This window comes from Pocillopora verrucosa, chromosome 7 (assembly GCF_036669915.1).
Source record: "Pocillopora verrucosa isolate sample1 chromosome 7, ASM3666991v2, whole genome shotgun sequence".
Lineage (NCBI taxonomy): Eukaryota > Metazoa > Cnidaria > Anthozoa > Scleractinia > Pocilloporidae > Pocillopora > Pocillopora verrucosa.
Window position 1 is genome coordinate 3809539 of NC_089318.1, and position 14816 is coordinate 3824354.

The 14816-nt window shown below is 37.7% G+C and overlaps 2 protein-coding genes across 2 annotated transcripts; one reads left to right on the top strand and one right to left on the bottom strand.

Annotated features, from left to right (window-relative positions):
- Positions 1–260: 260 nt before the first annotated feature.
- LOC131786554 (CUB domain-containing protein 2) lies at positions 261–5460 on the bottom strand. Its single transcript, XM_059103606.2, has 2 exons — positions 5356–5460; positions 261–4980 (listed from the first exon to the last, which is right to left on the bottom strand). The coding sequence occupies exon 2, from the start codon at positions 4573–4575 to the stop codon at positions 2635–2637; it is 1941 nt and encodes a 646-aa protein (XP_058959589.2). The 5' UTR covers positions 4576–4980; positions 5356–5460; the 3' UTR covers positions 261–2634.
- Positions 5461–7717: 2257 nt separating this feature from the next.
- Positions 7718–14291, top strand: LOC131786556 (apocarotenoid-15,15'-oxygenase-like). The gene is made up of 6 exons (XM_059103609.2): positions 7718–7962; positions 9169–9422; positions 11033–11170; positions 11527–11868; positions 13124–13435; positions 13727–14291. The coding sequence occupies exons 1-6, from the start codon at positions 7755–7757 to the stop codon at positions 14027–14029; spliced, it is 1557 nt and encodes a 518-aa protein (XP_058959592.1). The 5' UTR covers positions 7718–7754; the 3' UTR covers positions 14030–14291.
- Positions 14292–14816: the final 525 nt, after the last annotated feature.

Below are 14816 nucleotides of genomic sequence, written 5' to 3' on the forward strand. Positions count from 1 at the left end.
ATGAGTTCGTGGGCTTTATCGCTGCACTCGCACTTCAGTCTTTTCCATTCTTTGCTGTTCATACATCAGATCAAACTTATAGTTAATATTGCAAAGAGTGTTGAAAGTAATAGGATACTACTACCTATAAGTATAATCAAAATTTTACTTGTTTCAAGGTTGCTCACCAATTTGATTCAATCAAAATTTGTGGCTGTGAATTTAATTTAGAGGTCACTTACAGATTGATTAATTAGTACACAAAAACATTATCCACAAAATTTGAAATTGAATTCAATTTTATTTCCTTCACAACCTGTAAAACTACGTTTACCATCAAAAACACAAATTGTGTGCGACTACTTCATGCCTCGCACCCAAACTTTTATAATTTAACATATCAAATAAAGTTAACTGTCTCAGACATAAATACACTATACATTGTAATGGTCTGTAAGAGTTGAACATGGTAATAACCAAGACTTCAAGAGGTGACCTTAGTTTTGACACTATAAATCAAACTGATCAGTTCAATAGTCATGATAATCACAAAATGTTTGAATTGTGAACTTCATGAAAAGGGATAATGTGAAAAAACTAATGAACTGCCAAAACATAGATAAAAGGAATCAACAAGGAAAACTCTCTTTTGAAATCATAAACCTCTAATTAAATAATGGCATATCAGCTACTTCCAAACAGTGTTTAAATTCAACTAAACACGACAATCAAATAGAGTAATATTATACATCAATGTTTTAAATAATTGCAAGACCACTGACTTACTTATTGTCACATGTAAATATGATAAATACCACTTAAAAATAATATAATTTATATGTTTTCAACCTGACTAGACTTAATTTATTACTTAAACCTAAAAATACAATATCAATAAAAATTAAATTACTGAGTTTTGTATGAGCACACACACGCTTACCCCCCATTCCCCCCCATTCAACATACACTATTTAATCTCATTTCTCTCTATGCAAAGGGAAAGAGGATGCATGTAGCATGTAGCAGTAGGTTTCGAATTCTCCTAAAACAGCAGAGATTGTATCAATCTCCTTATGAGAAAGTTAACCTTTAAAGCCCTAAGAGTGACAAGCATCTATTTCTCCTTACAATGTCACCCCTGAATCAAACATTAGGATCACGAGTCAGAATAAAAGAAATGATGACTAATTCAACTGTAGAAGCTCTTGATTGTTGAACAAACTATCCGTGTTAGCACCTTAGGAAATGAGTACAGAACAGTATGGAGAATATGCATACTGGTGTTAGCTTGTAAAGGCTTACGTAAATTTGGTGTTGAGTCAAAATAGAGACCTGACTAGCCTAACTAAACCTCTAAACCCTAATACTGACCAGCATCCTCTTTCTCCTTTCAGTAATACTGCTGAATCATTCATTAAGATCATGAGAATAAAAAAACTGATCACAAACCTACAAAGCTGTAATTGTTTAGCCAATAATTATCTTTTTCAGTGGAGACATGAGAAGGAAAGACCATGCAAAATATGAATATTGATGTTAGAGTGTAAAGGATTCAGCTCATATATACACAATCCTATCACCTTTGAGCAAGTTGAGGAGAAATTCCAAAAAGCCTGACATTAATATTTGACTGGCAAAACAATAACAGAACAACAATTTTTCTAAGGTGCACTGTAGTTAAATATGTATATTCTGTCCATCTTCTATGTAAATAATTATATAACAAATTTACAAATCCTTTTTTTTTGTCATTAACTAGAATTAAATAATTATAGTAATAGTCACTAGTTCTAACCTTAAAAAACTTGCTGCTCTGTTTGTAATGGTTTTTTGTTATATATTAATTATCTTTCGATTTCAATCTTCCACCACATTTTCTGATTCTTTGAAACCTTTTTTGTACCAGGAAAATGTCTGTAATTATCATTAGTGTTGAGTAGCCTCCCAGACTTTGGATCAAGTTTACATGTAGAGGGAGGCAATTAAAAAATTATGATTAACCCTTTAACTCCCATGAGTGACCATGACAGAATTTCTCCTTACAATATCAATACAGTATCAACCAGATAAATGATGAGAATACAGAAAATATCAATTTGGGGATAATTAGTTGATCCAATACTAAATTTTCTAAACTAACATTATAAGAATTGTATGGTTGACAGTAAGGAGAATTACAAATTTGATCAGGGAGTTAAAGGGTTAACAACTTGGAGGATGTTTAAAAATACATTCCAAAGTAAGATAATGTGGTGTTTAAAACCTGTATTTTAACCTGAACAACCAGGAAGACACTTTGGGCATTAACGAGGAAACTGAGCCCTATCATATTTTTTTGATAACTGTTCACTCTTGAAACATTGGCTGTTAACACATGAGCATGGTTTTTGATTGAATGAACACTATGTGGTAAATGTAGCAGCAAAACATTAATGAACAAGTAAAACAGACACTATAAATTGAAAAAAAAAATGCAATTTTACACATCATAGGCTATTACTAGGCTTGTGGGAGAATTAATCAATCACTCAAATAGAAGTATCATGAATCTACCCAATCATTATTAATAAATTATATATTAAATACATAAAAAAAAAACTTACCAACTCTTTTTTCCTCAATTATGGAGGTTAATAAAGCATATGATTTTATCATTTAAAGTTCAATAACACTTTCAGATCGGTGAATGAGAGGAGCAGTGTCATTCAGTGAATTAATAGACTCTGAAGGGGAGACTGTTCCAATGACTACATTACCATGAATGCCATCCCTTCTTTCTTCTTCTTCTATTAACATCATAGGCTGGATTTCTTGTGCATTGGTCTGTTCACTGTTGTTGATCATTTGTTCTGTTCTGACATTTGCAGAAGTATTTTCTTGGCTGCTGTTAGATAAAACCTGCTCTGGGGCTTGAATCCTTCTGCTGTTCTGAAATGCACCAGGACTACCTCTTTGTGGAGAAGAATTAGTGAGGTGCGGTTGAATGAAAGACACCCCATAGCATGCATTTTCATAAGGAGGTGGAGGAGATGATGGTTCATCTGTTAAGGGGGCATCACCAGAAGATGAGAGCCTTGAACGCCGTGGTCTTCTAAGGTTGTGTCTTCTTCTTGGTCGTACAGTGCGCTTCCTTCTCAAACGATCTATCATAAACCCAATGCATACAATGGACAGACAAGAACCAGTAATAGAGAGAATGACAATGACGTAGTTGCGTATATCACTACTTGACTGGCTGGTAGGAGTTGGTGTAGGTTTACAGAATAATTCATCTGATGCATCTGTGCAATCGTTTGTACCATCGCATTTCCACTGGCATTGGATCCTCTGTCCATTATTGCATGTAAACAACAGTTGCTGGTCAAATAAGCTGCATCCTGCAAAGTGGCTATAGGGATCCATACCATAATAACTGGCTGAAAAACCATCTCCTTCATTTCGGAAACTTGTTTTTAGTTTTACAAACATCTGTCTACCACTTGAGCGCACCATATCAGTAGGTTTATTATTGACAGTACAGAATTTTCCCAAGGAGGGGTCATCAGAACTGGTACCATCAAACAATTCTACAAAATCATCTCCACAGTCTCCAGAAATTGAAAACATCCCAGTGAAAGAATCGACAGCGAAAAAATCAAACCTCAATGACACTATCTTCTCCTCTGAGACTGTTATAAGCCAACTGCAGGTTCTGTCCATTTGCCGCGAACCGGGGTAACCCGGAGAAGTGAATCTTCCGTAATCACCTTGCAAGAGCCCATTGCAATGAGAAACTCGAGTGTACTCAGCCTTAAATCCCCGTGAATTGCTTTCTTTGTATGATTTGAACTCCAGGGACATTTTGTTATCCGTTGAACGAACGGGAGTCTCCTTATTAGGAAGTCGCGTGGTACAGAAGTGCCCTAACTCAGTGGAATTAGTATTAAAACCATCTTTCACTCTAACGTAGTCAACACTGCACGGATACATTCCATCCATTTGAAAGTCCTTAAAACGAAGCTCGATTACATAGTCTGATGGTACTCTTATCTGCCACAAACAATGAATATCTGCTGGAAATTGATCAGGATAACTTGGGCTCTGAAGAAGACCTTCAGCATCCGTGAAGAACCCACCACAAGAGGCATAAATTGCACTAAAACCACTTTGATAAGTGAGAGCCGTGCTCTCTGTTGTTCGATTATGCGACTTAAAAACAACTCTTAAGATGTTGCTCTTAGAAGTTATCTGTCTTGGGGGTAAATTCCCCGCACAATATTTGCCTAAAAGACCACCTTGCTCGTCGTAAACTTCGACAAAGTCACCTCTCTCGCAGAAGAAGTCCCCTGAAGGCGAGTTCAGGTTAAAATGTTTAAACACAACAACTATAGTTTCAAACAACGGCATTTTAATTTCCCATGTACATTCAATGTCCTCTGGATATGGCTGGGGATAGCTCGGGCTGAGAATTTCCCCTGAAGAGTCAGTCTTGACAAAATTGCAAGTTCCTCTTGAGTTTGAATCTGTAGTTGATGGTTTCGCTGCGACTAACAGCCCACAGAAAACGAAAACGTACCTTAAACAAGCCACACATTTTCTCCATTGCCTTTCTACCATTTCTCTGCTGTAAACAAAGCCGGAAAAAGACCCACTTAGATGTTACGAAGACGCGAAACCGAAACCACAAACGAAAGAAAATCGGTCTTTGAAGAGTTAACTTTCTGCTGAACAAAGGTTGCGCTCAAACAGAAGCTTGTTTCTCGTCAGAACGTGATTACTGAACTATACCCCTCCTCGGTGAGGTCAGAATCGTTAATAACTTCCTATAAGCAAACTTAAGTCTCAAGTGAAGCCTCGCGATTTAAGTGCGCGGTAAATGCAAACACCGTCTCACGTAATCACCAGCAATAGCGGAACAAAAACCACGAGCCTTCCAGGTTCACACCTGTTGTTTTTGCTACGTCACTTCCGTTTCGCGTGATTGATCCCATTATTTCGTGCAGGGAGTTTGTTTACTCGTCGCTACGAAAACAAAAAAGCATATTTTGACAGATCAATCGTATTTTTCATATTTTGGACAACATTCCTTTAAAATTTTGATATTAGTGAATTTTTTGAAAGAATTCCATGCAAAATTATCGTATTTCAGACAGTGCTGTCTGAAAAAGAATGTCTTAATGAATTCGAGAGATACTAATTTTTGCGGTACTCAAGTTTTAATTTTGACTGATTTAAAGTGTTAAGACGCGCTCTCACGTAAAAATCATGCGTAATCCCCCCGATGGTTTAAGTTTTTTCCTTAATGCCTTCACAATGATCGTCATAAAAAAATATTTACATTTTGAATGATGAAGTTGGTATTTAGCTGTGGTAAAGTTGATATCCAATATATTTTACCCAATATTATGAAGAGTCCCTCTAACAAGCTAGGCTTTAACATATCTCTTTTCCCGTCAAATTGCTGCAGTATTACTCAGTATTGATGGTTAAACAGCGCCCCCGATCATGACAAGTGCGTAGAAGTACAATGTACAATGTACCACTTTCTGGTAATCGATTTTCAATTTCGAAAACGTGATCGAATGAAAGGACCGGTACTGAAGTGCCTTCCGGTTTGAAAGTAAAATAACTAAGAGTTACAATTTGATATTAAGTCATGGAAAAAACTACAAGTGAAAGAAATAACAGAAATTTATTTGGAATGTTATCAAATAAGGGGTTGCCGCAACAAGATCACCTGCTGGTAACGTGCAGATTTCCGAAAGATCATTTGACTGGTCACACATTTGAAGACTATTTGTTTCGTTCCATATTTAGATGTATAAATTAAATAGTATTTTTCCTTTGTGGCTAATAATTACTAATGATAGTTCATAAGAGCTTCCGAGTCGTTTTATTCGAGAGACAAGGTCAGAGAGACATTTCGCGTAAGCGTGAGCAAATTGGTCAATTGAGGGACATTCTCTCATAATGAGGTGTTAGGAACGTGGAAGATATCCCTTTGTAGGGGTCATCTACGTGTAAGCCATTGTTCATTCCTGGTAAATAACAGAATTATCCCTGACACTTTTCTTAATCCTGCCAAGATATAAATGGCATGTTTATCATATCTCCAGGCCTGCATATCTCACAACTGAGATATAGACACTCAAGCCAGCAAAATACAAGACGAAAACAACTAACGAGACATCGTGTCAAATCAAATAAAAACATAAAAAAGGAGGGCAAAAAGGAAAAAAACAGTTGGAACATTCTTTCGGTGATATGAAGTTATTTAAATAATGTAACAGTACACCGTGATTTCAACTTTTCCTGTTCGATAACGAGAAAAGGAAAAAGGAAAAATTTTACAGGAAGGAGAGTAATGTACAGGAATGTTCGTTTTCATGGAAATGACGACGGAACGTGCATCATCGGTATGTTATGAGAGGATTAAAACGCTTTATTTATCCCAGTCCGCGTGATAAGGAATAAGAACGAGATCTTTCTAGGTAAGTGAAGAGGGGATAACAGAGTTCACCGTGGTCATAGGTCATGCATGTGACTGCCGTGGCTTCTTTAATTTTTTTCCACTCACAAATTGAGTTGTTGTCTAGGGTGGTGGAGCAGTTAGGGTCAGAAGGGATTCTTTGACGGAAAATTCCTGGGGATGTGATAGGAGTCGAAAAAGAGCCGAGATCTGTAGTACGTCGATTTTCAATGCCTCGAGTGTATGCTTACAGCTACATTTTTTTCAGCGCTATGGCAAATAGGCTTATTACACGGCAGTCGGAAATTTTACCAGAATTTCTACCGGATGGTTATTTCAAACTTCTTAAGAATATCAAATGGTCGTTTAGAAATGTTAAGTGATTCCGACAATTATTTCTGCATACTTTTTAGTGGACAAATTCTCCGAGCTGGAGCATACCTTAAATTTTATTTCGCTCGGTTGTCGCTTGTACGCCTCTGATCAGACTTCCGGGCATGGTCTTGAATGGACTAAATGCCCGGCAGTTATAAAATTTTTACCAAAGTGCCACTGAAAAGTTCCTGGAAACTTTTAAAGAGTACCAGATTTTGGTATATAAATGTCAAGCGATTCCAAAAATTAATTGGGTTATAAGATGACGATTTTTGTGAGCTTGAGCATACTAAAATATGTATCGCTATATCGCTTGGTTCTCGACCTCAGAAATTGTACGCTTCTTATCAGACTGCCAATACGTCACAGCGTTTTTTTTTTTTTTGATCTTAACTGAACTTAAATCAGTACCAAAAGTTAAAGCACCAGCTACGCACACTTGTTATTACGACCTCGCATATCACACGACTAATGATGTATACGAAAAAAATTACGCGCTTCCAATCGGCTGAAAACAGGTGCATTCTCGTGTAACACGAGTGCAATATACAATCTTTCAAAATTTCGTTTGTCCTGACACTCTGTGAAGTTTTTCATGTACATATTAACCAGTGATAACATGATTTCTCTTGCAATGTGGTGCAATAAGCACTTGTAAATGTTTCGAAGACTACAAACTGCACTTGCCATAAGGACTCGTACAATTTTGTTGTCTTTGAAAAATTTAATCGCGCTTATTGTCACCAAACTGCAATCGAAATCATTTTATTGCCCACAAAAATTCCCCAACTGAACTCGAGATAACACTTCCTTAGCGTCTAATTTTACTCAGGCCTGATCTCAAATCGCTTACGAACTTTGAATTCACGACCTTGAGTAGAGACTGGAAGCGAGTAAACAATGCCCTCCCCATGCCCCGCCCTCAACCTCTGCCTTCCACCGCGTTTGTAACATGTCGGCAGATGTGGATACTCTTTGTGGTGACATTCGACGGCCTCTAGATCCCAATAAATGCAAGAGAGGGTGGGAAACTCAAAGGGAATACTGCTACTGGATTCCCAAAGCAGATATAGTCGGCGAAATACCGAAAGATTTGCGAGGAACTCTGTTTCGCAATGGCCCCGGTCTTCGCGAAGTCTATGGCACTCGGTTAAAACATCGTAAGTAAATATCTAACAAAGCTAGATACAGCTCAAAGTTGTTGATACAATTATGCGTGGAAACTCTTGCATGTTGTAGAGAAGCCAAAAGAATGAAAAAAACCCATAACGATGAATTGTTTTCTCGCAAAACTTTGGAAGCTTTGAGAAAGGTCAAAGGGCAAAAAATTACAATTGCAGTGCACGTTTTAAAGCTTAACGACAGTGAATCGCGTTAATGTTCCGGAAATTTTTTCCGTGAAAGCTGAACGTACTCAGATCATATTAGAAAAAATAAATAGCAAAACGAATTTAAAATATACCTTAAAGTTAACAAGTTAATATTAAGGCGAAGATGTTTAGTTAAAAGTAACGGTAGATGCCGGAGTCGATTACGGCTGTCAAGACGCGTACAAAGCTGAACGTACTCAGATCCTATTAAACAAAACAAACAGCAAAACGAATTTAAAATATACCTTAAAGTTAACGAGAGAACATTAAAGGCGAAGATGTTTAGTTAAAAGTAACGGTAGATGCTAGAGTCGATTACAGCTGTTTCAAGAAATAATCGTAACAGTAAACGGGACAACCCCGAAAGGTATGCTGGTAATTTTTTTTACGTCACCGGCGATTCCTTGCTTTCAGAGAAATCTGAGAAAATTTTACTGTTAGGATGAGCCATTACAGGTTTGATGAATTAGTTTATTCATTTCACTTACTAAATTCATTGGTTACGGCATACCCAGATTAGCTTTGTCCCTTTTTTCAACAATATTTTTCGGGAAAACTACCATTGCCATGTCATTTTGTATATCCAGGCAGGTATTGAAATATGCATGAAAATAATTGCTCCAGTGATTATAGAGGTGCATGTGCTCTGATTGGTTAATGATTGCATCATATCTTGCTAAAAAATATATATTTTACCCTACAATATCACCCTTGAATCAAACATTAAGGTCTTGAGAATAAAGGAAATGATCACCAACTAAAGAGGCTCTTGATTGTTAAACAAATTCTCCCTGTCTATACCATAAGAAATTGAGAGAGAGAACAGAATATGCATACTGATGTTTAAATGCCACACAAAGCAATCAGCCTCAAGCCCTTACAGAAATGGGCATCTGAACTTTTAAGACAAGATCTAACCTTTAATATCTCAATCAAATAAATTAAGATATCAATTATAAGTAGTTTAATTTTTTTATTTTATATTTTCCATTTAAGCAATTGATGGAGATGGAATGCTTTGTGCTGTGACATTCCAAGATGGTCAAGTGCATTTTCAATCCAAATTTGTAAACAGTAAGCATCGGCAGGAAGAAAATGCCAAGAAACAGTTTCTGTATCAAGGTCAGATGGGAACAATGCCGTCCCATTCAACTTTAAAGGCCTTTGGAACTCTTTTGACATCCTGGAGATTTCCACCAATCAAATTTCGCAACCCGTCCAATACAAATTCATTTTACTGGGGTGGCAAGGTATACTTCAATTTTTTTTTATCATATTTCAAATACAAGTTACAGACATAATTAAAATTACTACACAGAAACAAGGAAGTTTGGCCAACAACAGCAGTGCAATTACTATTATGAGCATTTTCATCAAAATTAAACATTACAATTGTTCTAAAACAATATTAATTATATTAACAATAATAAGACATTTAAATTACTGTACAGTCTTACTATTACAATGAAGTGAAATACAGTTACTATTGGGAAAACTAATACAATAATAATTATTGTATTATTAATTACTAATTATTACTGATGCAAAGTGAAAGAAAGAAACACCCAAGATTAGAGTGGAATGTTTTTAGTCCATTTCTTATAGAAAGTTTCCAAGTCTTTACTTTTTGAGGAAAGGTATTTTGCTATTTGATAATTAATTTGACTGTTAGTTTGAAACCTTCTACATTTGGATGTGTATGCATCCTTTTGCAATCCCAGATATAAGGTATACCTCAATAGTGACAGTAAAATTGTCCTTATTTGTGATTAGCTTTAGAAATTCTGCTTTTAATCCTTTATTACTCCCACAAGTGATTAACATGTAACTTCCTCCATATTGTATCCATAAATTATCCAGCAAACAAGTCATGAGATTACTCAAACTTATTAGGTACAAGATATTATCTTGATAGAACATCAAATTCTCACAACCAATTTACAAGGAAATGTATAGCAGCTAGAGGAGAGAATTTATCAATCACATCTTGGGAATTAAAGGGTTAACTGAGATTTATTGCCTAGTACATACGTAATTATATTAAGTGATGTGATTATTTGCTTTTAAGACAGAGAGTTATGACTCAAATTTAATGCACTACAGCAATCATGTCATCCTACATATGTTTTTTTCTGCACATTCAACCAAAATTTTGAATTGAAATTAAAATTCAATGGTAGTTGGAATTAAGTTTTTTTGTGGGAACATTTGCTGACCACTTCAGTTTTCTTGTTCAATCTGTAACTTAACATAATTCCAGGTGCTTAAGACACATTAAGTTTCTCAGACAAGCATAAATCACTGGCCAGAGTTTCATCTGCCCCACAGCCCACACATTGAAACAAATGTTTCTCAATCATATTTCTGCTTGATGGACAAGTAGGAACTGTACAGTCTGGTGTGTTTACCCCTTCCTCTCCCCTCCTCTCCCCTCCCCTCCCCTCACCTTCCCTCGTCACCCCTCACCACTGCCTTGACACAGGGTTCATGAAAATTACTCACCTGACTGACTGTAACTTACTATAATTCTGGTTTCCTGTCCAAATTAAGTGTTTTTCCTCTTGTTGTTTACGGTATGGAAGAAACCTTGTATGACCAATCTTCATTTGAGCTTTTGATGGGGCTTAAATAAAATTACAATATGAAGTTCTTCATTTTGGTCAAGAGCAAGAATAATGAGGAGTAAATAAGTGGGTAGACAATTGCTGATTTTCTTGCACCCTCCAGAGAGGTGTACTCCTGATTTTGCATGGGATTTAAAATCCAATTATACCATCTGCACATCTGCACCAGTTAAATACATTTTGCATGATCCTTTGCAAATAGTCTGTATGTATGATAATATTTTTTATGTTCTAAGGTACTGACAAGTTACGAGACTGGAGTTCCCTACTGTCTGGATCCACACACACTGGAGACTCTGGGTCCTGACTATCTGAATGGTCATTTACAGCTTGGATGCTTTGCTGCTCATTTTAGAATTGATTCAGAAAGAAAGGTGAACTGGTTTTTAATAATAATGTAGAAATTTTTTAATTTGTTTTAATTCAAAATTGCAATTACAACTACAATTAAAATTGTCATAGTCTCTCTCTCATAGTCGCCCAGGAGACAAGGGAGACAGCTCCCCCCCCCTTGCTTATTACATTGTATTATTATTATTATTATTATTCCAAGTATTATTGTGGTTTTTTTTTTTTTGCGTGACCCGCGCCATTTTTTCGGATGCTTGCTTTTTCCACCGACCGAATGCCTGGTTCAAGTTAGCTAGGGGGGGGAAATGGACCCTGTCTCCCCTTCCCCATGCCCTTACACATTCCTCATTTATATTTGAGCTGTATTCTCTTTTTTCAGCGACTTGTGTGCATAAGCCACCGTCCAGGATTTTCACAGAGGCCCAGTTTGGCAGTGTACGAGTTTGATCCGTCATGGCAGCTCTGTCAGAGGCAAGTCCATCACATTGAAGGACTGAATTACGCTCACGATTTTATCCTTTTGCCAGACTACTATGTGTTCCACATGACGCCTTTTGTGAAGGGAACATGGTGGACCCAGGCAAAGATTCATCTTGGATTGAGTTCCCCGGGGGAGGAAATGCGATATTACCCAGAATTGCCTTCTCGCTTTGTCATCATACCACGACATGGCAGTGGTGATAGCGCAGGTGTAATACTGGTTGATACGGATCCCTGTCACGTAAGTTTCTATCTTTGGATTTTCCATATCCAAAGCATGGGCAATTTTCAATGGAGCATCAAAGGAAAGCTAGGAAAACATTGGTTTTGCTTCGTGGCACTCTGTGATTGGTCTAGAAAACTGAGACTTCCCGTTCAACTAATCAGATGCTAAGCTATAAGAGGGCTTTCCGATTGAGCGTCATAACTACTACGGGATTGCATCGATTTTGCTTAATTTGCTCTGTGATTGCTTCAGAAAACTCACGCCACTTGCTTTACTAATAATCAGATGCAAAACTAAAAAACCAATCACAACTTGCTCGTCCGCGTTTTCCCGCGCTTTAGCAGTTTGGTTGTTTTTACTTTACATTTTCATTGGCTCTCAAAGGCTTTCTCCTTGATATTGATTGGCCGTTGAGATTACACTAAATCGATAGGCGCTCAAAAACCAATTATAAATTGTGTTTTACCGCGCTCAAGGCGGTTTTCATGTGTCGAGTCTGGTCCTATAAGATTCTCTCGTTTGTCCGCTAAGGTTATTTCCTTTTTTTCCGATTGGATGTCATGATTATTATCGGTTTTGGCTCTGTGGCTCTCCGTCCCTTTCGTAACCTTATCGAACGCAAATCCATGTCTCAAACCTTAGCGCCGAAAAAAATTGTAGTGAAATGGGTTTAATGCCTGTTTGTTCTCAGCTCTGCCAAACCTGGACCCCCTTTGTCAATCGGGAGTCCTTTTTATCCTTCCCAGACTCCGCTCGGACTAGGGGAGTGGGAGGAAAGCAGGGGAGAACACTTAAGGAAACATTTGAGGACTGGACGGACAGATGTTCCTTTTCACAGCGCGCGAAAAGCATTATTCCGTGAGCTTTTAACAGAACAGAAATCAAGTTTTTTGAAGCATACTAGTATCGAGAAATTGAAAACAGGTCTAATGAAATAACAAACAATGTAAATTAAAATATATTAAAGTTCACACGGCAACCAGGTGGACAATCAGACATGGTTTGATGCTACTCTGGTTTACAGATTTAATGAATGTAACCGAAGAAGTCACAATTCATACACCCAACGTTTCGACACTCCTGTCTAGTGCCTGACCCTACCCCTGATGAAGGCACTAGACAGGAGTGTCGAAACGTTGGGCCTATGAATTGTAACTTTTTCAGTTACATTCATTAAATCTGTAAACCAGAGTAGCATCAAACCATGTCTGAATGTAAATTAAATTTTTAAGTAGGATTAATAATGAAATCTGTTTATATCATGCTACAGATTTTCCATTTTGGCACGGCTCAGCAGGATGGGAACAGGATTGAGTTCTCCGCGGTGTGTCTGGACACAAAGTTCGACATGACATTTGATAGCGAGATTTGGCTCAGCAACACCTCAGTCTCCCCGGGTCTCGCTTACAAATTCACCATCGACTTGGACACTAAGCGCTGTACTCGAACACAAATTGATCGTGCGAGCGTGGAGTTCCCTTCCACGCATCCATACAGGCATGGCATGCGAGGCACGCGTTATAACTACTTCATGGCGTGCGACAGGCCAGGGTTTAACCTCCCTTATAGGGATGTGGTGAAGGTTAGAATTAAATTTTCCCTAAAATCGCGACAAAATATGTTGTCACTGTATGTTCACAAGAATAGAATGGCTTTACTTCGCAAAATATTACCAACCGACATGAAAAGAAAACCTTCTCTCCCTCCTCCCACTAACCAATAATGACCTCGCTTAAGTTAGAAATAAGAATACCATAAAACAGCTTAGTTGTCTCAAACGTTTTATCCGCGGTTGTGGGACACCAATTTTAGCGTTAAACTGTCTTCGAGAGTACTCGAAAACAGTGATTTCTTTCTTATTGTTGATACGCAGTTGAATGCTGAAAATGGGGAGCGTCAAGTCTGGTACTCTCACGGTTGCCTGGGCGAACCTGTGTTCGTGCCCCGACGAGGTTACGATTCATGGCGAGAAGGCGACGAAGATGATGGCTACGTCATCGTTCAAGTGTACATACCGGAAAAGCACCTAACCGAGTTCTGTGTGCTGGACGCAAAGGATGTTGGGAAGGGCCCCTTGGCACGCATCAAACTGAAGCACCATGTACCTTATGGTTTCCATGGCACCTTTACGCCAGAGGTTTTCAGGAACGGACCCAGGCTAATCGCTAAGTTGTGATAGAATATAACAAATTGCAAAAGCAGGCTTCTAAAAAACTTGAAGCTTGATGCAGTAAATAATTAAATTATTTTATGCCTACACGGTAATGTAAAATTACCCGTAGAGTTCAGCTAATTTTCATCGCATGGTTTTGATAATAATTTAATACATGTGGTAGTTGTGAAATACATGTGGCGACGTTGCCGGATATAGCAGCATTTGATTGAGGCACTTATTAAAATTATAAATTAATAAACAGAATTAAAAACTTTGGACTATCCCGTTTTGATAACTCAATGAGTGTAATCATCCGAACGCTCGACAGTTATACTGAGCTTCAGATGCGTAAAACTAAATTTTTATCATGAAAACTTTTCAATTTTCAACCTTTCCGACTTCTTGTTCGCCATCTTGGATATGCACTGTCCCCAAACGAGCCCATAGTGTTATTCGATGATCGTACAGTGCATAGGTTCGTGGTAATCCGCGCAACGGGCTGCTATCGGCGCAACTCTATCCTGACGCATGCGCCTGATAAGGAGCTAATTCCTCCGATGAATAGACAAAGAAGTGACGTCGGCATTTTTTGTAAAAATAGGTTTTCAAAATGTTTTCCTTCTTGAGGAGCAGCGTTTTAAAATTCACCCGGCCTACAGAGCATTAGTTTTCAGAAGATAATTTCTCTGGATTACTTTGGACGTGAGGGTTAATCCGTGGAACAAAGTTGTGTTTTCAACTTTCTGAAGCTTGGTGATGGCACACTGATATTATATCATTAAAATCATCGTTTGATTTTCGTTTGGAT